General features: G+C 43.0%; 2 protein-coding genes across 6 annotated transcripts; one reads left to right on the top strand and one right to left on the bottom strand.

Annotated features, from left to right (window-relative positions):
- Nucleotides 1-1267: 1267 nt before the first annotated feature.
- On the top strand, nt 1268-7563 carry trim69 (tripartite motif containing 69). 3 transcript variants are annotated; one of them, XM_084383834.1, is made up of 7 exons: nt 1268-1786; nt 3146-3889; nt 4392-4487; nt 5024-5257; nt 5885-5907; nt 6002-6117; nt 6264-7563. In XM_084383834.1, the coding sequence occupies exons 2-7, from the start codon at nt 3248-3250 to the stop codon at nt 6806-6808; spliced, it is 1656 nt and encodes a 551-aa protein (XP_084239960.1). In that variant the 5' UTR covers nt 1268-1786; nt 3146-3247; the 3' UTR covers nt 6809-7563. The 3 variants fall into 3 exon arrangements, with proteins under 3 accessions (XP_084239960.1, XP_084239958.1, XP_084239959.1); XM_084383832.1 differs by having other exon boundaries at nt 1268-1814; XM_084383833.1 differs by having other exon boundaries at nt 1268-1818.
- Nucleotides 7564-7679: 116 nt separating this feature from the next.
- LOC311275356 (bone morphogenetic protein 1-like) lies at nt 7680-21804 on the bottom strand (the record flags this gene model as incomplete). Of its 3 annotated transcripts, none has more annotated exons than XM_084383827.1 (20): nt 7680-10116; nt 10210-10460; nt 10644-10857; nt 10953-11080; nt 11451-11576; nt 12144-12324; nt 12426-12589; nt 13280-13405; nt 13492-13687; nt 13901-14046; nt 14155-14271; nt 14402-14504; nt 14646-14761; nt 14928-15052; nt 16141-16246; nt 16372-16550; nt 17929-18046; nt 18161-18310; nt 18410-18520; nt 21669-21804. In XM_084383827.1, 20 exons carry the CDS (start codon nt 21802-21804, stop codon nt 9982-9984), a joined length of 2928 nt encoding a protein of 975 aa, XP_084239953.1. In that variant the 3' UTR covers nt 7680-9981. The 3 variants fall into 3 exon arrangements, with proteins under 3 accessions (XP_084239953.1, XP_084239955.1, XP_084239954.1); XM_084383829.1 differs by having other exon boundaries at nt 12144-12300; XM_084383828.1 differs by having other exon boundaries at nt 12426-12586.
- Nucleotides 21805-21870: the final 66 nt, after the last annotated feature.

Below are 21870 nucleotides of genomic sequence, written 5' to 3'. Positions count from 1 at the left end.
CCATACTTTGCACAGTTTATCCTGAGGGGACGGTGAATATCTGCACCAAATTTCATAATAATTCATCAAATAGTTGTTGAGATATTCCAGTCTGGACTAAAGCCCTGGACTGACAGGACATGCCACCCACTAGCATAGCTAAAAAGACATTTTCTCCTTGGTGGAGAATTTTTTTGGATGACTCTAGCCACATGTTTAAGAGAGAAGAGCATTTAAGTATATATTCACCCTGTTACTTGCGCTACCTCTCCGCACTGCTGCCATGAATCTATCGCCACCAATTTGACTAAAAGTCGAGTGAAAGCTGGAGACTGCTGCTGTGTTTTCACAGCATGTTTTTTGGGGAAAAACTGGAAAGACTTTTAAAGCTCCCAGTTTAATTTTTGCTGTTGAAGATATGGTGAAATATAACCACTTCATTCCCTCCCTGCCGCACCACGCTCAGTCTTTTCCTGACCCACCAGGCTCATAGGAATCACAATGCTAAAGAATTTCAACAGTTTAATTAACTCAACAATCCTAATCTGCCCCGTGTGTTAATTATGTGTGTGCAGCTCTGAAGATATGGTGATGGTCGTTTTTATTATGACCCACTGAAGGTTACAAGTTAATTACACGACGTGCCACCACTTAATTTCCACTTAGACCTCAGTTAATGTGGACTAAAGCTGATAAAAATGTCATATATTACCTTTCTTCTTGCTTATATTTTCCAGTAGCTGCACATCATAAGTAATGCAACACATTATACCTGATTTATTGAAAGCTGATTGGGTTGAATGACGTTATATTGAGCAGTTGTGACATGTCTTTATGTATTAATATGTTCACCTCATGTAAGATTTCAAATGCTGTCAGTATGTACATGTTTGTGAACATGTTTCACAATAAAGAAGTTACACTTGTAGTCACATAATGCTATTTATTTCATTGTTTGATTGCACATTAAAATAACCATTATTATAAAAGATATAATAAATGCACACATATGCAAAAACACTTAGCAGCCAACACTCAGAGACACATGAAATCAAAGTGCAGGAGAAGTAAGAGGCTGTTAAGGTCTCTATGAAATAATAAAGGACAGATAAACAGAATTAGATTAAATAGAAATAGTAATGGTGGAAGTCTTTGTCTTGGTTTTGTAAAAGTATGAATCTTAAAATGTTTTCTGATCGTGGGACACTTCCATCGCAACCAAACTTTTCTTGTTTACTTCCTCTAGTGTCTAAAAGTCAGGGGGCAAGCGTGAGTAACTTACCTTCTTTTAATTTCTGAGTTTCTTCAGTTAATTGTTGTTCAGATAGATGGGTTTGTTTAAAAGTGTGTCTAAAGTCATTTTTAGTCAATAGCTTGCTCAATAAATGACAAAAAATCAGAGGAATAGAAATTACTGCAACAGCTAGCAGCTAGCTTGCTTGGTAGCTAGTTCCCTTTAACTCAACCTAGCTAGCCTAGCTAGTTATTAGCCCTGCCTATGAGCAGCTTTTAAGAATGACCGCCACCCCACCCTGTCCTGCCGTCTGACACACTGGTTAGTTTGTTTAGCAAATAGTTTAACTCTAGTATTGCTGTTAAAGGATGACCTACAGTATCTAAAATAGTTGACGTCTGAAAGTTAGCATACACAGTTTGGGGAAACGAGCAAAAAGAACGGTTAAAAAAACAAACACAAAATGGCCGCTTGTCATCGTCTCCACAGGGCTTCCCTCCTGTTCAGACATGTCCAGCTCTGCAGACAGCTCCAGCAGCTCCCCAGCACCACGGACAGCGACTGAGTTCAGAGGTCATGTGATTACTCTGTGCCCTCACCTGTAGGTCTGAGTGAGGGTTTGGGGACGTGTCACGCTGATGGAGAATGATAGTACAGTAGGATCTGAGCCCCAGGGCCTGTGTGCTACTTACATTTCTTTTCACTACAGAGGAATAGAGTAAACATTTTCACTAATAAATATATCCATGAAACTTCCCCTGTTCTTTTATGTATTTGCACCTGAGTCAGTTATTTGTCTTTCTACTTAAACTTCACTGCATTTCCAAAATGACTGCCTTTAACCATCTAAACACCAGTTATTTGTAGATTCTCTGCTCACTCTCAACTGTATTTTTCTGTACCATCAGTCATCTTGATTTAATTTTCAGTTTGGACACCAGATGTCACTACTGTCCTGTCAGTAGTACCAGTTCTCTCTGCAACGAGGAACTCAAACTAAAGCTATGAGCCCTACAGTCACTAGTGGTTTACTTTGGTTTCCAGAACTTTTAATTGGGTTTTATTCACTCCGCAATGTCTGAATACACTCCACACGCCAGACATGATGTTAAATGAGCTCTCTGTGTACACATTAATTTTTAAATCAACATAATCCTAGTTGTACTCTCCTGACCTGTGATTATGTTCCAGTGCATAATCACAGGGTATCTGTGTTGAGTTTACTGCGATACAGTGTGATTAGCCTGATGTAACACCCTGTAATATTTATACTAGACTCTACAGTTATATGCGATTTCCTTGGTAGTAATCCACATAAAACCTCTCAACCACTGTGATGAAAGAAGCTCTAGTGAACTGGACAGATGTTTCAGCCCTCAGGGAACAAGCTGCAAATATCTGTTATAATAACTGGAGGGGGAAAAACAAACGTCACAGGATGCCGGCAGAGTGTGTATTTGCCCATGGTGGAGCTTTCTTCCTGCAGGGCATTTTCTTTTCTTTGTGTAAATCTCTTAATGATCTTGTTTACCCTTCAGCCACAATGATTACTTACTGGGCAGTGAGCCTTTGCCATAAAAAGAAGCAGGAAATGTGTTACTGCTCACAGGCATCTTGTCGGACACGCTCATGCGTGGGCATGCACACACTCAAAGTCACATAAAATGGATTTACATTTTTCTGTAGTTACTCTCCGGCAGATTAGGATTAAGTTTAGTGAGGCAGGACTTTTCTTGCAGTCACCGGCCAGGCTTCACTAAACAAACATGCTAAGGATAAAATATCCACGGTCCGCCTCCGTTTCCTGACTGAGATGTGACGTCAGTCTAGAGGGAAAAGGGGGGCCCGCTGAGATCCCCTCACTATCTGCTGAGGATGTGAGAGGCTGTGGCTGATTCTGCACCACCCCCTTCATTTCCCCACAATCAACAGGAAGACTGGAGGCCAGCGAGAGCGGCCACACTCTGCAGGAGAGGAAGGACGTAGACGTCCAGCTGTACAGTCCGAACAAAGGAAAACAATCAAGGCAAAGGAATGAGCAAGAATCAGAAAGAAGTGAAGAAAATCAGTTCAGTTTATCTGCAGAACTTGGAGAAGCTAAACCAGGGGATAAAGCCAGACAAGAAAAGTTGGAAAGCAAAGGAAGGAGAGTTTGCTGTGCAAACAGCGATGGAAAAGCTGCGGCAGCCTCCCATAGCTGGAAAAGTAACCAAAAGCTCAGCACACACACACAGAATCAGCAGAGATCTCACCTGCTCCATCTGCTTGGATCTTTTCAAGCAGCCAGTGTCTTTGCCCTGCGATCACACCTTCTGCCAGGCGTGCATTGAGGGTTACTGGACCGGTCCCCGGGGCCCCGGGCAGGGAGGCTCAGGCTCCTGCCCTCAGTGTCGGAAGGTGTACCCCGGACAAAGCTACAGGCCCAACCGCATCGTTGCCAACATAGTGGAGAGCTACTGTCAGGGTCTGGAGGAGAGTGGGACTGCACCCTGCCTGCCAGATGTTGGGGCGACAGAGAGGGCTCCTGCTCCGGTGCCACGCTGCAGCAGACACAGAGAGGAGCTGAAGCTTTACTGCGAGGAGGACCAGGAGCTGGTGTGTCTGGTGTGTGGTCTGTCCCAGGAGCACAGAAATCATACCATGGTGTGTGTCCAGGAGGCTGAGCAGAAGTACAGGGTGAGTTAGGCTTTAAGTTGATGTCTGTGTAGTGCAAAAGAATCAGCAGAGTGTTAAGATCTTATGATTTATCTGTTGATGAAGTTTTCAGGATTTCTGGTTATTCTCCAAAAGTCTGCACATCAGGATGCATCTCAGGAAGAATACATATTTTACTTTTGCATAGTCGTCTGCACTGCCTGTAATAGTAATGTACTTTTATTACATCCTTTTCAAGTTGTCGGTGAGCATTGATTTTCTTCTCTAAACATGGACTTTAATACATTTATATAAAACACCCCTTTTTGTGGATGCTAAAGCCCCTTCTTTATCACATATAGTACTTGATATGGTCCTTTCATCATCATTCATTCCACATTAATCACTGCTGTTTGCAGGTACCACGTCTATTTTTCATGTATAAGGAGTTTTTCGTGTGTCTGCTGAATGTTTATGCTTCAGACCAAACCGATAAAAGTGGATGTGACATTGCATTTGAAGTGTTGTGTCTCTCTCCGTTCAGGCGTCTCTGAACAGCTCCATGGATTCCCTCAAAGCTGAGCTCAACACGGCGCTGCAGTATGACAGGGAAGCAGAGGAAGAGGTTAAAAAGCTGAAGGTGAGAGGAAACCAGAACGAGGTTTTAGGAGACATATCATGATGCACACGTCACATACAGTAACTGTACAGTTTGACCCACTTAATGTCTTAAAATCAGATTAGACCAGAAAAAAATTGATACATTTACAAAAGAAAATTGTTAACCTCTAAAATTTCCAACTCATTTGAGTTATAAACATTTCTTTCTACAGTAAAAAAAAGAGTAAAACATGACATGAATTTTATGCATCCATCTTTGTTGTCATGTAACTTAGGGCGGGGTGGAATGGCCTTAAAATAACCTATATTTTTAGGCTTTATCGTGATACAGTTGACCAGATACCTCAGAAAACTACATAACTTAAGCCTAAAAACCAGGAAAAGGCACTTGTCTCATCATGATGATATCCAAAATCTAAGATGATACATAGTCTCATATCACGATAACGATATAATATTGCCCAGCCACTGCAATTCCTGAAAATAGTGGTTGCGTGAATATACATGTAAGTGATTCTCCTCAGTGACGTCATCCATCATCTTCCATTTACTCAGGAGCACACTGCCGACCTCAAGCAGCGCATCGAGGCCCAGTTCAGCGACCTGCACCAGTTCCTGTACCAGGAGGAGAAGCTGCTGCAGGTGAAGCTGAAGACGGAGGAGCGCAGAGAGCTGATCCGCCTGGACGAGCACAAGGCCCTGCTGTGCGTGGAGATCTCCCGCCTGCAGAGAGCCGTCCACGAGATAGAGGACAAGCTGAAGGAGCAGGACCCGTTCACTCTGCTGCGGGTGAGTTAGGTTCATATGAACTTCATACACGATGATTTGAGTCCATCTGGAGGTTATTAAGAGCATGATGAGTCAGCTCTGGAGATGATTAAGTTGAGAAATGCTGAGCTTGTGATTTTTAAAGCTATTTGTTTCTAAAGGTATTTATAACAAAGTAAAACTTGGGATGAATGACAGCTTTTCTGTGCCAAAATGTTAAACAGGCTCCAATATCAACGTTCAAGGTTTAACTGAGCAGGGTGTGGCCCAGTTCGTACCCTATTCTTAAAAGCCATAAACATGTTGATCATGTCGGTTTGCGTGCATTTTGAAGAGCAATCTTTGACATACTGGCGAAAATGTTGCTGCGTTTCTAATAACAAAAGCCTTGAGCGGAGACAGGATGTAGGCCAGTGATCTCACCCGTTGATCTGGAGGATAAGGAGTTTAGCTCAGGCACAGGGCCATACTCAGGCCACGGCTGCGGGACTTTCCCCCAGCCACAGGGAGATCCCACAGGGTGGGATAGCGTGAGCTCAGACATTGATGTAATGTGGAAAAAAGCTTTCTCTCCTTTCAGATACGACAAATACTAATCATCACTCTCCATCTCTCTTTTCCTGTGTTTATTCTTGTGCCTCGTTTCAGAGCATCAAAGTCCTCCTCCAGAGGTGAGTGTGGGAAAAGTGTTTTATTACTTGATCCTGCAGAGGCTAGTGTTTTTAGTCCCTCTCCTTTCTGTGCTGACTTTGCTTCTGTTGGCAGGCCTTCGCTGAAGTTTGAGAAACCTGCGTTCACACCACCCAGTCTGTGCGAGGGTCGGTTTGCGGGGCCCCTGCAGTACAGAGTGTGGAAATCCATGAAAGGAAGCATTTATCCAGGTACTTTAAGTGACACACATCTCCCCTTCCAAACAACTGACAAGCATTGAATTACACTAGCACCAGCATTTTTCGTCTGAACATCAAGAAGTGTTTTCAAAGAATCTCTTAAATCTTTTGTTGTTTTACATTTTCCTTGTCTTTAGTTCCAGCAGCCATCACGTTTAACTCCAGCACTGCCAACCCATGGCTCAGCCTTACCTCCTCCCTCACCTGTGTTCGCTACCAGACCTTTAACCACACCGTTCAGGACAACCCTTACAGGTTCAACGCTGCCCTGTCACTGCTGGGGAGCCAGGGCTTCACCCATGGACGCCACTACTGGGAGATCGAAGTCTACAGCAGCACAGTGTGGACTGTGGGAGTGGCGCGAGAGTCGGTGCCCAGAAAGGGAGTCATCAAAGCCCTCCCAGCCAACGGCTTCTGGACTCTGTCCCTCTCTTATGGGATACAGTACATGGCTGGCACGTCACCACCAAAGGTCCTGTCCCTGGAGGAGCCGCTGGCTCGGATCGGAGTGTACCTGGACTACAAGAGGGGCCTGGTGTCCTTTTACAATGCAGAGAGCATGACACACCTCTACACCTTCAGGGAGACCTTCAGGGAGACACTGTACCCTTACTTTAACTTGGGCTTTCTGGATAAAGTGCATGAGAATGAGCCTCTCAAAGTTTTCTTACCTAAGATTTAAAAACTGTGACAACAAAAGAAAAAGGGAACAAAAGAAACATGTTTTTTGGTAAAAAGTTACAGAAAAACATGAAAAAAACAACTTTCTATTGTACACAAATAGATTCAACAGTGGATTTGTAATTGTGTAAACATTAAATATTGGAATTATCTGTCCACAAGAAACAGATGTATCTTAAAGGGGCCCTGTGGAGTTCTCTTATAAACAAACAAAGTTATGTTTATATTCAGCGTTAGTCATCAAAACACATCGTGTGCAGCTCGCAGTCCTCGTCTTCCCTGCCTTTGCTGGCATCGCAGCATATCTTGGCATGTAATCGCCACCGAGAACCGTAGTTATGCATGTCCCCCCCCTCGACAGCTGTGGGTCAACACATTCAATGTCAAACACTGTCTCTCTGTTTCATTACTCGCAAATGTATTGAAAAGTAGAAAACAGAAAGTAATATTGTTAAGGAGACTGTCACTGTGGATTGTAGATCTTTTTTTTTAAAGTGTTGTGTAGTGTAGTGAATATGATAGAGAGCCTAGGAAACGAGAGGGGAGGAGCTAGGTGGAGAGGAGACTTGGGGAGGAGATGAGAGAACGGCAGAGGAAACAAAAGAGGAAAAAATGTCTGGACGTGGCAGCCGTGCATGGGACAACATAGAACCAGAGGAGAGGAGAAAATGACCGGAGAGGAGGGCAGAGCTTGTTAATTGTAAATATCTGAACTTATCTTCATATGACGATGCATAGATTTCTGTACAGCCTTGCCACTCCCTGTTGATCAGTGGAATAGCGCCAGACCATTGGTAGGATTGTGTATTCACCCAAAAGTAAACAGGGAAAAGCAGCTCCAGAGCACCATTAGAAATCAAAACTTCACAGGGAACCTTTAAGTAATATTTTTATTCAGCACATAACTCAGTTTGTAGACTGGATCTACTGCCACACATTTCACGTCAGAGAAGCTGAGCTTCAGTGAAGAATGTGAAACTGTCTGGTCGCCTGACTGCAATGTGCTTTATGTTCTTTTTTTTAAAATCAATTATCTTTCTTGTGCATGATACACTTCATACATTCAATATCTTCATCGATATATACTGTAATGTTTTTGACATGTTGAAAATGATGCAAAAATGTACTGTTTAGTTGATTTCATGGTGTCATATCATACTAATCATGTATTTGGTGCTTTCAAGGTTCTTGGGAGATGTTAAGCTCTTTGATTTGAGTTGGTAACAGAACAGTTATACGACAAGTAAAAGCAACTTTGGTTTAATAGTCTCTTTTATGTGAACAGACGGTTATAATTTTGGACTTGCGGTGCTACATGACAGTACCAACTGTTCACCCTGGTTGATCTAAGGGCTGATGCACGTTAAGTGGCACCCGATGTCACACAGAATTATACGATCAACATTTTTAATAAAAGCAAATGTTTTTGAAACTGTTTTTCCCCAAAGTGTGCTTATTCCAGCATAAAAATAAATAGAACATCCTTGTCATCTGATTACATCGAGCAAGATGTTGAAACACTATTTGTCATTGTTTAAGAGTAACGGCCAGACAGCGTCTTCAAGAAGTCACGTGATCACACCTGAGGCAGGTTGAGCAACACAAGCACTCCTCTTCAGGTGCAATCACTTCCTAAATGATGCCTTCCTCCCTCTGTTTTGTCTTTGACCCCAGTCACGTTGTGTGTGTGCTGTAAGGGAATTTTCTCATTTAACACCAGGCTGAAGAGTAATGTACGACTGCACCTGTAACCACGCCCCCTGGTGATGTCACAGTGTACTGACAACCTCCAGATTACTCTTCTACATATGAGCAAGTAAAGACAGGAAATAACGTGAGGGGTGAGCAAAATCAAGATATTCAGCTGGTGTTAGGTCGCTCTTTAAAGGGACAGTTCACCCCAAAATTAAAAATACATATATTTCCTTCCTGAAGTGCTATTCATCCATCAAAAGATATCGGCCACAGAGATGTCCACCTTCTCTGGAATATAATGGAGATAGATGGCACTCAGCTAGTGCCCAAAGAATATATTTGAAACCTTCTGTGTGTCCACAGACGGTTTCATGTAGGAACTATTGTCTTTTTTTGACTGAACTACACCCACTAACTGTGTCATGGTGCAGAAGGAAGCGTGCATCTACTCATGGATGAGAGCAGGGTCGGGTTAAATGAATAGATTACACTAGGCAGACTATTTTTTGGGGCCCCCACATGCCCATTTAGAAACTGTTCACAAAAAGGTCCTTTGGATTATCTTGAGTAACAGGGTCATGATTTTAAGAAAGAGACATTGCTGTTGAGTTTTTCAAATGTACTTTTCTGGCACTTTGAGCACCACAAGCCGAGTGCTAATCAATTTCCATGATAATCAAGAGAAGGCTGATATCGCTGAAACTCGGCAACTCGCACCAAAACAATCTAGATGGATAAATAGCACTACAGATAAGAGGAAAAATATGTATTTTTGGTTTTGGGGTGAACTATCCCTTTAATTTGATCCATTATCGTGCTGTCCTTATGTATGTTAATAGAGAGCACACAGAAACACCAATCAGAGGAAAAGCAGGAAAAACTGTGAAAAACTGTCACAAGGGAACTCAAATATACTGTGATTGACTGTTAATGTAAGGAAACTCAAAAATTGAAGTAAATCAACGACGGGGCTGAAAAAAAAAAGTAAATAACTGTTCAATTGAGCTTTCAACATGTTCGATTGTTTCATCCTTCTTACTCATTTTGTGCATTTCTCCAGAGATATAATACAACAAAGTGCATCACATTCATTTAAAGTGATCAAACTTCAGCCTCAGACAGTAAAATGTTCCATAGTTGATATTATGATTAAAAAATAAACAAGTCAAACTATATCACAATATATACATTTTATATCTTAACACAGTGCTACGACGTAATCAGCTCATTACAAGCGGCGCGACTGAATTTACTCGAAATAATCACTGCAAACTAGTCCTTGTTTCTCATCCTACACAGCTACAGTATATAATGAGGAAGAGTAAAGTGTGGCTTCACCCCCTCTAACAGATGTAAAGTATGTGGGCTGGTGTTTGTGGTGTCAGTCCATGCATTCACTCCTCGTCTGGAAACGGGTGTGTCCCACCAAATGTTAGGGGTGAAGTCTCCATTTGGGTTTTGGGGTAGGTTTTGAGAGAGTCACTTGCTTGCGTGTAACGTGTCCTGGAACTTTGTGCTTGTGTAGCGTACATGAAAGCCTTTTTTATTGATGCTGTCATCTGAGTGAAACTTTAAAAGTATGGCATCTCCAGCTGAGTAGACCTCCTCTGGGGCCTGAGTTAGAAAGAAAAAAAGGACAGACGCAAAAGGAAGTTTTACGAAGATTCATTTAGTTTACCAACACAAGGCCGATATTTTTAGCCTTACCCCAGATCCGCAGTATCGCCCCAGCCTCGGAGACTTGATGTCAGCGCCGTCGTACAGCTCCACGTAATCATACCCGCAGTCTGCCTCCTCCTCGATCTCAAACACTTGGAAGATGATCTCCACTCCGTAACCCTTCTCAGCAGAGACCACCCACAGACAGTCGGAGCCACCGGGGTAGTTGTTATCTCCAAACTGGGCATGAGAGTAGAGATCTTTTGTCTTGACCTCGGCTTTCAGGCTTCCTCCACATTCTGGGAATTGGCGACCACAAAATTAGAGGGGTCAAAAAGAGGAACTCGTAAAAGTGTGGAAAGAATGCAGCCTTCTAAACACGGCAGAAAACAAACCCACGGTTGAAATGACACATTTTTGGTATTCTATTCTCATTTTACTCATTTTCCAGGGGTAAAAAAAGGGACTTTATTGTTGCCCACCTGCTCCATAAGTAACCTCGAAGCCTCTCTTCTGCACGGAGTTGTCTGAGAAAAAACGCAGGAACATCTTGTTGCCACTGGAGACGACCGGAGAGGGTTTTTTGGTGCCACAAAAGCGTCCAAGAGTTGGGACACGCACGTCTCGCCCGTCGTAGATCTCCAGATGGTCGTAAGCACACTCCAGATGAGCCTCCATGTCAATCTCGTTGAAAACCTGAGAGCCATTTTTAAAAGTCATGAATGAACTCCATAGGTTGCTGACTGTTATATCATGAAATAATGTTTAACTGGGAAAAAAAGCAAACATACAAGTTTGATACGATGGCCCGGTGTGGTGGACAGAATCCAGGTGCAGGCCTTCTTGCTGGGGTATCTGTCAGGCCAGTTGGGGCTGCTGATTGTCCCTGACACACTGTTGACAACATGATCACAGCCCGCTGGAAAACACAACAACAGAGCAAAACAGTGGAAGCTGCATCACTGAGAGGTCACATCATTTCCTTCTTCACAACACAAGTGCCCTCTGGGGTTATTTCCTTTAAATAGGCATCCATCAAGAGTGAATACAATGAAAGCACAGCTAAGTCGTTCCGTGCTTAAACACACTGGAGATATCTTCATTTGGACTAAAAGACTAAAAAACATAAACACTTGGGCTTCCTGTCCCCCCATGACTTCATACCCAGCCCTAAATGACCCCCAGCAAGTGATTAACTCATGAAGAACTAGAGAATTTCATCCAGACATTTTGTAATTTGGATGGACTGACCCTTTAAATCAAGTAGAGAGCAGAAACACACACTGTACCTTCCTTGCAGTCGTGCTTGTTATCGTGCAGCATGAAGCCGCTGCGGCACTGACAGCTGTAGCTTCCGAAGGTGTTCACGCACTCATGCTGGCAGCCTCCGTTTTCTTTGGAGCACTCGTCTATATCTGTGGCAACGTTGAAACAACTTTAATTAAAACCTATTCACAACACGCTGCAGAAACTAATAGAACATACCGAGTTACATTTTAGGCCCAGATGTATGAAGTGCAGGTGCAAAAGTGTTTTTTTTCACATGTGAACTGGACATTTTCACAAGTGATTGGCTTTTTCACGTGTGTATCAATATTTCCACATGTGAATTTAATAGATTAATATGTGACTTGATTTTTTTGTCACGTGTTTCACATGAAATTTGCTTCTTCAGCTGTAAATTCCACATTTTCACACACGTGATTGGCTTTTTTCCCCACATGAAATCCATTTGCCAGCTTTTAACGGTAGAAAAAGATGTGACTGTTCCTATGTGGATTTTTGGATGGGCTATAAACATTCTTTTATTTTTATTAATACGAAAGAGCAATTCAGCAGTAAATCTATCTGACAAACAATCGTAACTCTATAGCTATCTGTGATTTGATTAAGCAGAACACATGGTGAATTTATTTAAGCCTCCATGATATTAAAAACTCCCCATAAATTCATAGTTTTATTGATCATCCTTCCTGACTTACCAGAGAAGAAGTGAGCCTTGAAGCCCCTCTTGGCAACGGTGTTGTCAGACTTGAACTCAATCCTCATGTTGTTGTGTTGGGAGGTGATGACCTCGGGTTTCTCAGCTCCGCAGAACTTCCCATGAAGCTTTGAGTCCGAACTCAACCCGCTGCGCACCTCCACATAATCATATTTACACACCTGATGGTAAACACTGGAAAATTTTACTTACTACAAAGATGATGGTGAAAGACGACGCTATATTACCTATGGACAGAAAAACATCACCTTCGTGAACTCACATCGTTTCCTTCGGTCTCGAACACGTCGAACACCAGAGTGATGCGGTACTGAATGGGCGCCACCAGCTGCCACACGCAGTTCTTGTTGGGAGGGTATTCTTTGGGCCAGCCGGGGGTGGTGAGGGAGCCGTTCAGCTTGGTGATGAACCCACCACAGGCAGCTGCTGGTGGGAGAGAGCACTGATGTTAGTGGTAGAAGTGTGAGAGAAAACACTTGCATAACATAAATTATATATTCCATTTGTACAAATTTGTGCATTTCTTATCCTATTCTTTAAGTCTATAACTGCAGGCGATGATGGCCTCTTAATTCTGCTGCTGATAACAAAGAAATGGAGTGATCACCAAGTACAATCAATGTCACAGGAAATAATGGCGCCAGAATAAATCTGTAATCAGAATACAATTCTTTATCTAATGCTATGACCAATGTAGTGGAGTAACAAGTAAAGTATTTGTCCCTGAGATTTACTGGAGAAGAAGAAGAAAGCTCCATAAAATGGAAAAGTGAAATACAAGCAAATTAGTCAATCAGTGCTGTAGTGGACTGTCCAGGCTCAAAAATAAGCTGCAGCAAGGACGTGCTGCCCTCTTGTGGTTGAAGAGAAACCGCCAGGCCAACTCATATTGAATGTAGTACATGAATGTACAGCAGCTGATATTTGGCATCAAGTCTCTGACATGTCATTCCGCTAACTGGTTGCAGGCCGTGGACTTATATTAATGGAAATATATGAGAGCGGTATTGATCTTCTGAATTTGGTCTTCCCCACAAAGCAGCATACTACTAGCTTCACTAGCTTTCCTGCATAATTCGGGTTAGTATCATGTGTGTGTTAGTGCTCTACACTCACTCTCACAGCTGCGTCTGTCAGCTGCCAGCTCATATCCAGGATCACACGCACATCTGTAGCTGCCCAGCGTGTTCATGCAGCGCTGCTCGCACTGACCGTTGTCAGGTCGGGAGCACTCGTCCATCTCTGCCAAGTGAAAAATGGGCAGAATCAGTTCCAGACTAAATGTTCTTTTGATTGCAGGAAGTTTGTATCTGAATGGACTTTCTGACCTTTAAAGAAGTTGGCTGCAAACCCAGCTTTGTTGACCGATCCGTCAGATACGAACTTGAGCCAGAGCCGTTTGGAGCTGCTTTTGATGTCGTCTGGTTTGTCGTAGCCACAGAAACGGCCCAGCAGCGGGCTGCTCTCCGAACCGCCGTCCCTCACCTCCACGTAGTCGTAGGCACAGCTGTCATGTCTCTCGATCTGCAGTAGAAGCGAGGACAGTTAAGTTTGCCAAGAGATATCACAGCAGATGAGAGTGAGCTCTCAGATGCTCTAACAGGCCTTTTCCTGCTTTTCGTGGTCGGCACACAATAAAACGAAAGGTTCAAGGTGCTGGAGTGAATATGAGGTTTTTTCCTGGAGATATTTTCTTGTTTTTCTTAATGTAACCAAAAGCAATAAAAGTGGTTTCACCTCAAATGACTGGAAGGAGAGGCCAACATCGAAACCTTCCGCGACTGTGATTTTCCACACACACACTTTGTTGGACTGGTAGTCATCGGGGTAATTGGGTGACTGGATCTGTCCGCTGTCTCGCTTCACCTCTCCTCCACAGATGGCTGCACAGGAGGTGAGAGAAGAGATTCTAATTTTTTTTTTTCTACGTTTTCTACATTAAGCAGTGAAAAGAAACGCATATTAAAACCCACACATTGTCAGTTTTATACCTTCGTAGACTGCTGAAAAGCCTTTGCCCAACCAGCTGCTGCTGCTTCTGAACTCAATCCACAGCTGGCTGTCAGTTGAGATCATTGGATCTGGAAGTGTGTCTCCACAGAAACGGCCTGCCAAAGCACATGAAAAAATAACTGTGTCAGGAACCAGTGCTGAGAACATAACACAGCAGGTATGACAGGTTTCTGGATGATACTCAGAGGAGAGAGAGGAGGTGTGCTGTAAATCACAGTCGAAGACCTTTCAGGGGAGCTTTTCTCCAGAACCCGTCTCGGACCTCCACGTGGTCGTACCAACACAAGTGACTCCTGAAGAGGTCCATCGAGGTAAAATTCAGAACAATCTAAGAGACAGAAGATTGGGACACTTCAGTGATTGAAAATCGTGGTCGGCGTAAACACCGACATTCAGTAAGTCAGTAACTTGATCATTTTGGTCACTGTCAAATTCGACTGATGACTTCACTTATTTTGTCATCACTCGCCTTCTCTCCAGGAGTGACAGAAATCTTCCAGACACAATGAGCGTACGCTGAGTAGCCGTTGGGAAAACCAGGAGAGGAGAAGTTTCCAGCACTCTCCTGCAGGCTGTCCCCACATCCTGTAACAACCACACACCATAACAACACGTTACACTACAATAGACCAGAGAAACAACATTATAAAGAACAGAGAAAATTCTAAACTCTCTTCTATCTTATGTTTTCTTTAGCTTTAGTTAGCGCACATACTTATTTTCTCTACATATTCAGTATAATGCATCTTACTTGCACACTTGTAGAGTTTGCGGGCTTGTGCAATATCCCCTTTGCTGAGCTTGGTCCTCTGTCCGATAGGTGGCCTGACTCCATTGACATCATAACGGGGCAAGATGGTGTCCAAGAAGACGCCTCTGTTTCAGACAGACCACAACATGAGCCGTTTATTCTCAAAGAGGATCGAAGCGTCTAATGATTCAAAAGTTAAATACAGCACAAGGAGCCTGATGAGGAAATATCCAACCTCCTAACTGACGTGCAGGAAAATGTCATTTTTCACAGAGAGATTAGATTGCAGCATTTTTTCTTAGTAGATCCGACTCCTGACCAACAACTTGATACTTTATTGATTTTGATAATCTCTCACTGGGTTTGGAGCTCACTCTCGCACAGTTCCCATGGTGATGCGCCCATGAATGACAGGCATGTGCAAACAGAGTGCACTGAATGGGGCCTTTCGACGGTGCCAGCCGGCTCAGTGGAGCCCGCTCCTGAATGCCAGAGAAAAAGGCCACTCCAGCCCAAATTGTTCAACAAAGCCTGAACTGCCAGGCCTTTATTTAGCTTGGCTTGCCTCCATGACCCAGACCAGCAAAGCGGCGATGGAGGTAAAAAACCAGAGCACAGAGAAAAGCAACGGGGCAACAACATGCACGAGACAGAAATGAAAAGGAAACTGGTGTGAAACCATTTCTGTCACAATACAGGATCAAATCCCCTGAGGTTTCCCGTGGAGCTTGTTTAGCAGAGCTGAATAAAGGGACAAACAGCAGGTCAGCTGGTAATGCAGCATGATATTAGTGTCAGTGAGGGAGGTTTTGATCAAGTCAGAAACCCTCAACAGTGCAATATTTAGTCATTTAAACCCCAAAAATGCAGATATTTGAAGGAGTTTAGTCACTGACTGAGGTCAGAAGTGAAGTGGTGGTGATGATGGCCCGGTAAGAAAAGCCGGCTGGTGCACTAGATGCTGCCAAATTAAATATACAGGCAGAGTGGACAGAGTGAAATCACCAAATGCTCAGCGAGTCAGCTCTTAAGCAGGACATTTAAGCAGTAACTGTCCCAGTGGAGCTGTGTAATGGCCTGTTAATGTGAACCAGGGTAGAACTGAAAACAAAGTGAGCACGCTCAGGAACATTAAAGTGATGAAGTCCTTGCAAACCCGTTAACACAAAACTAACTCTAGGAAAGAAAATGCGAAGCAAAAAGAGTCGCCAACCTGGAAAACGTATTCCTCGCGTAATGCATGATGCTGCCAAAGTCGTACACCTCCCCGAGTGAGTCGACCTCGCCTGGCTCCATCTTCAGGAAGTTATACTCCTGTCCTAGTCATATACAGATGCTCTAAATGCAAAGAGAAACATCTGGAGCACACACATGCTTTGTCTTTTCTTTTTTCTTTTGACTTTTTTACACTTATTCATGCCAGCTCAGCTGAAGTTAACAGTACCTGGTTGGATGTTGTCTCTGACGATGCTTACATGCTCATCGCGGTCTGGACGCGTGTGTTCATGCCAGAAGCCGATCACGTGGCCTAGTTCATGGACCACAATGCCAAACTTATCACAGTTCTTTCCTATGGAGATAGCCTGAGGGCCGCCGCCTCTCCTCCCCACGTAGGAGCAACACCTGCAGGGGGCAACACTGTTTAGATCCTTGAGCGCCTGCAGAACAAACACTGAGCCTTTGCTGCTTTTGAATATTGAAGAAGCATGCCAGTGTCTGTACTTTATCTATATTTTTTAGTTTTTTGAACTTTTTAGAGTACAGGTTTGACAGTTTAAGGTTCCTGGATGTCATTTTCCTAGAGTTCAATAACTGTATGAGTCACAAACACAACTCGTGGCAACAAGTATGTCCGACCCATGTTCATCACTTTTTAAGGTCCTCTGGCAACAGTCTCTGTTGTTGTCTGTGCTACTAGCTGCATTTTTGTATTTGGTTTAGTTTTCTGTATTGGTTTTGTTTTTGAGTTGTTTGAGTTGTTGTCTTGTTTCTACTTCCTGCTCACCTGTGTTCTGTTTCCCTCCTGTGTTCCTCCCCAGTCTGATTTTGCACCACACCTGTCTCACATCAGCATCGCTAGCACTGCCCTGTTCCCTGTGTCTCTCCACTTGCACCTCATCCCCTGGTTAGTTTGGTTTTTTAAGCCTGCGTTGGTTCGTCTGTTTTCGTCCTCGTGTAAGTCCTGTGTCTCCTGTGTCTGCTCTGCCTGTTCCTTTGTCCTTGTGTGCTCTGCGTTCCTGATTTGTTCCTTTTGGTTTTCTGGTTTGTCCTCAGTTTTGTATTTCTCTTTAGTTTTTTCCTTGGACTTTCCTTTGCCTGTCTTTTGTTACTTCCTTTTTGGTTTTTGGACTTCACATTGGACATCAGCTCATTAAAGCTTGCTTTTTGTTTTCAACCTGCCTGCCTCAACGTGTCTGCATTTTGTGTAACTGTCACAATTGGTATTCATTCGGACTCGTGTTTCTGGCAACCCGATGAACGTAGGTCCAATATTCTCTCTCTTTTAGCTCTGTTTTTGTCTCCACCAACCCCTGAGGAAAACATCTGACTCTTTAGCTGCTAATGCTCCACTATGCTCACCAGCTAGTTGCGAAATGTAGGTGCTGCGCAGGTAGCATATATTGGGTTTTTAGAGCACTTTAAAAAACAGTTGCCAGCTGTGGCTGAAAATAACGATGACGAGTACACTGAGAGTGAACCAAAACAATGAACTGAAAGGAGATAAACTGCTCTGCGAAGTCGGGTAATTCTCTGTGGGTTCATCATCAAGCAAGCTTACATGTAAAGTCTGCCAATTGACTTTCACATCATATGAAAATGAATGGAAATCAATGGATCCCTTGAATAGTAGAAATGTAAAAATCCTAAAGCAGGACATATGGTTGGTTGTGATGTGCCAGACAATCTTCTATTCCTCTGTCTTTATAGGATCTATGTGCAAATCTGTTGATCAATCGATAAATAATGGTAATTCAAAGTAGCTAGTGTGAACCCAACTCACCCACAGGGTCGGTATGTGAAAACAATGTAGCTTTCTTCAGTCGTCCTCTCTGTGAATGTTACACAAGTGTGTTTCTCCCAGTGACGCATCGCCTGACGGAAAATGGCTCGCTGGCTGCCTGAAAGGAATTAAAGTAAACCACACATGGCAAGGAGCTCATTGTGGCTGTATAAAACACACACAACCTCTGCAGGAGCAGATGAAAGACTCATTGTTTTCATCCAGAACTCACCAGTGAAATTCCCACTGATCACATACGGGATGATGCCATCCGGCCACACTCGCTCAGGTCTGGAGGTGGCCGCTCTCCTCCAACGACGGAGCGTCTGTCTGTCTGCTGCTCTCGTCCTCCTGACACTCCCGTTGGAAGAGGAGCCATTAACTGCAATAAGTGTGTAGAAATCACTGATTTATTTATCTGAACTCACAGAAGTCAGTCAGAATTATTCATAGATCAGTACATTAATGCCTGCTTTGCTACCTGAGTCTGTGTGGTTGATCTGGAGAGAGTGCTGTGCACTATCACCGCTGTGGACGTTTTTGAACATGCGGAGGTCGTCTTCATCGAGGGCAATGTCTCCCAAAAAGGCAGCTGGGGAGAACAGATGAACAGTGTACAAGTGATCAAATGTCTATCTAAAATTTACGTCACATTTACATTGTCTGACAACAACTGGAGTGAAATTAGGAAGTGTGTTTCTTCTTGAGGCCTTTTTCATCCATTTTCAGCTGCAATTTTGAATTTCAGTGAAGGTTTCTCCTCTAAGCAGGAGCCAACACTAACTGTCTGCTTTACTGTACTGTAGGTGCATATCTCTGTCCTGAAGAGAGGACTCCATGTGTCTGTTTGATCAGCAAACACACCTCCTGAATACAGTCCGCACCGCACACACACTGGAACATATTGGAGAGCTGTCAGGCTGCTGCGTCACTTTAAAGGATAAAGATGTGAACTGAATACGTTACAGGGTTGTGATCTCACTGCGCTGGACTCTGCAACAACGTACAGCTTTTTGTACCATTATTACAGGAGATTTATATGAAAGGCCTATAGATGTTGTCTGCACATTTGTGCTTATACCAAATTTACACACACACATCTATTGTAGTATAGTGGCCTTGATCAGTAAGCAGGGATTCTTTTGCAATGTTCAGCGACTGACTAACGTCAGGAGTGACGTCCTCTCCGTCAGAGCAAAGACCTCCACATGCCTGATATGGTGAAGTAATGCCTCTGTACTAAAGCTTCACTATAAAGACTAAACATACAGCACCTCTATAGCTTTAAAATCCTTGAGAGGAAACTTCCTCTAGAATATGTTACTTATGATCAGTGTGGATGGTAATGAAGGGAGAGCTTTGCTCTTTGACACACAAACTGACTGAATGCAAACAATCCCAGTCACCTCAGATGAAGATTTTTTTAAACAGTAATCTTTCAGGATCTCCATCGGTATCATTAACGCCACAGTGAAGAACGATTAGAGCGATTATCTGGTATGTTTAAAGCAAATCAAGTTTCACATATTTGTCTTGAAAACAACCTACTGTGAAAAAGAAACGTGTGTTAACACATACCAGAATGACAACAGATATGCAGATTTACGGGATACTGATGATAATTTAATGAGCCTTATCAATTGGTAAAAAAAACCATAACATTTATTTTTCCGTCATCTAAAATGCAGAGTAATTACTTTGGTTCCTAGGGGGCCTCCAGCTGGTTGGGGTCCCTTTTTAACTTGTGACTTCTGAAACTTCCAAAACACACCGTTCCTCTTCTCCGGGGCAGTTGCCTGGAGACATTTGAGGTCATTGAGGCCGTGCCAGCGCAGTCCTCGGCTGGACGCCGGTGAAATCCCTCTGGCTTCAGGGCATGGGGTGCACGCCGCAGGGGTGACAGTCATTTACAGTCACCCTTTGCATGAGTGAATTCACTTCAAAGGCTGACTCAGGGCCTGCTATGTCTTTTCATTTGGACTTTCAAAGGTTGTTACATCACATGGCTAAATGAGCTATTTAATGGGAAAGTCTGAAGTGAGCTGTTCTGCTTGACTAGTTGATTTATACAGGAGGTACGGTCATAATAAAGTGTTAATTGCATTGGGAAGGGAAACATGGAAGAAAAGTGATGTATGATGTCAAATACAACTTTCAGAAAGGAAGTTGTGAAGCCTGGATTAGGGTTAACATTCAGTGTCGTCCTACTGGAGACAGAAAATCCTGATTTGGGCATCAGGATCGACCCCGGGTTGTCATTCACGCAGACACAGTTCATGATATAGAATTGGTATTTCCAGGAAGAAGTCGAGGGTTTTCCCCACTCAGTGTGTTGAAGCCAACAACCCAACTTCAGTCCAGTTTTCTCTCACAGACGATCCTGTTTGATGTCTTATGGTTTCTGATGGTTGTCCTATTTTTTCTTGAAATCTTCAGCTGCTTAAAAACAGTTTCTGTGGTGACTATGTAAGAACACATTAAACCCCGCAGTAATCAGCGGTCGAAAGAAGCCACTGAAGATCAATATTGTACATAAACACATACAGTAATACCAGCTCATGAAATATGATGCCTTGCTGTAGATAAAACTTTTGTTAGATGAAAAAAGGTGATTTGTCCCAACCATTACTATAGTATGCTTGTTTCACTGCGCTCGCAAACCAAGATTCCCCACACGGGAAGAAAAGAGCACATTAGTATACCTCCTCTAAATAAAGTTAATTAGTTAGTAAGTTTTGTTTATTACCCTTTTTGAAATTACCTTTGTGTAAAACAAAAACAACCGACATTACAACAATTTACAGTCAAACAACAAAGTGCTTCACATCATCACCAACAAAAAATATAAATATACCAAAATACAAGCGCAGAACGCCTCATGTCACAAGCACAAGGAGGTCCACCAAGGTGGTACCCTGCACCTCCGTCCTGATGGCAACAACTCATATTCACCACAGAGAGGCTGTGATGCCTTACAGAGGATTGCCCGTCCTTCTTCTGCCACTCAGGTATCACAAAGCAGAGAGTCACTGTGCTGTGGCTAAACACACTGACAACCTTACCTAGTTTGTTCTTCTTAACTACAGACAATCCTCACTGGAGTGTAAGGACAGAGGATGTTGTTCACTGTACAGATCGTAAAGCCCACTGAGGCAATGTGATTGTGATTCTGGGCTGTATAAATGAAACTGATTTGACTTGATTTGAAGATTAGCAGGCTTTGCTGAGGTATTTCCATTGTATTTATTTACATTTCTTTGACAGCTTTAGTTAACAGCTACTTTGAAGATCAGATTTTACATACAAAAAACACGATGTGCTATAAAATATGATGTATCACTGTCGGTGCTTTACTTTTTGTAAATAAACCTATGAATACAAGACTTGCAAAAGAGTATGTTTACAGTGTGGTAAAGGCCTACTTCTTGGCTTGCTCTACATTAGCAAGCAGATTTAAATGAGGTATTTACTTTTACTTTTTTTTTTTAAAGTTAATTGTTGCTTTATTTATCAATCACATGAAAATATGGAAATATTTTTCTTGTGCTTTTGTTTTGCATGCAAGCATTTTCATCCACCTACATCAGCTGTTTCTACATCACCAGCTACATTAAGTTATCAGACTAGCTCACAGTGATCAGGGCCTGTGGGTATTGGCCAAAACACATTAGCCTATATATAAACCAACCGGAAAAGCAAAAAGATCAATAAATTGGTAGAGGAGATAAAATGCACAGTACCAGCTTTACATGGATCCTTGTAGTCGATTACATCATCGAGGTAGGTGAAATTAGTGTCCACAAACTCCCAATCAGCCGCCAGAGAACCGAGCAGACAGACGCACAGCAGGAACAAACATGCAGGAGCGACTTCCATGACTTCTGATCAAATACCCGCAAGAGCCGCAGCTAATGAGCTCACTGAGCGGCTGTAGGTCGCTGT

The sequence above is a fragment of the Pagrus pagrus genome (assembly GCF_965226575.1).
Source record: "Pagrus pagrus genome assembly, chromosome: 19".
NCBI lineage: Eukaryota > Metazoa > Chordata > Actinopteri > Spariformes > Sparidae > Pagrus > Pagrus pagrus.
Note: the sequence above shows the minus strand (reverse complement) of the source record. Positions and strands in the feature narration are given on the sequence as shown.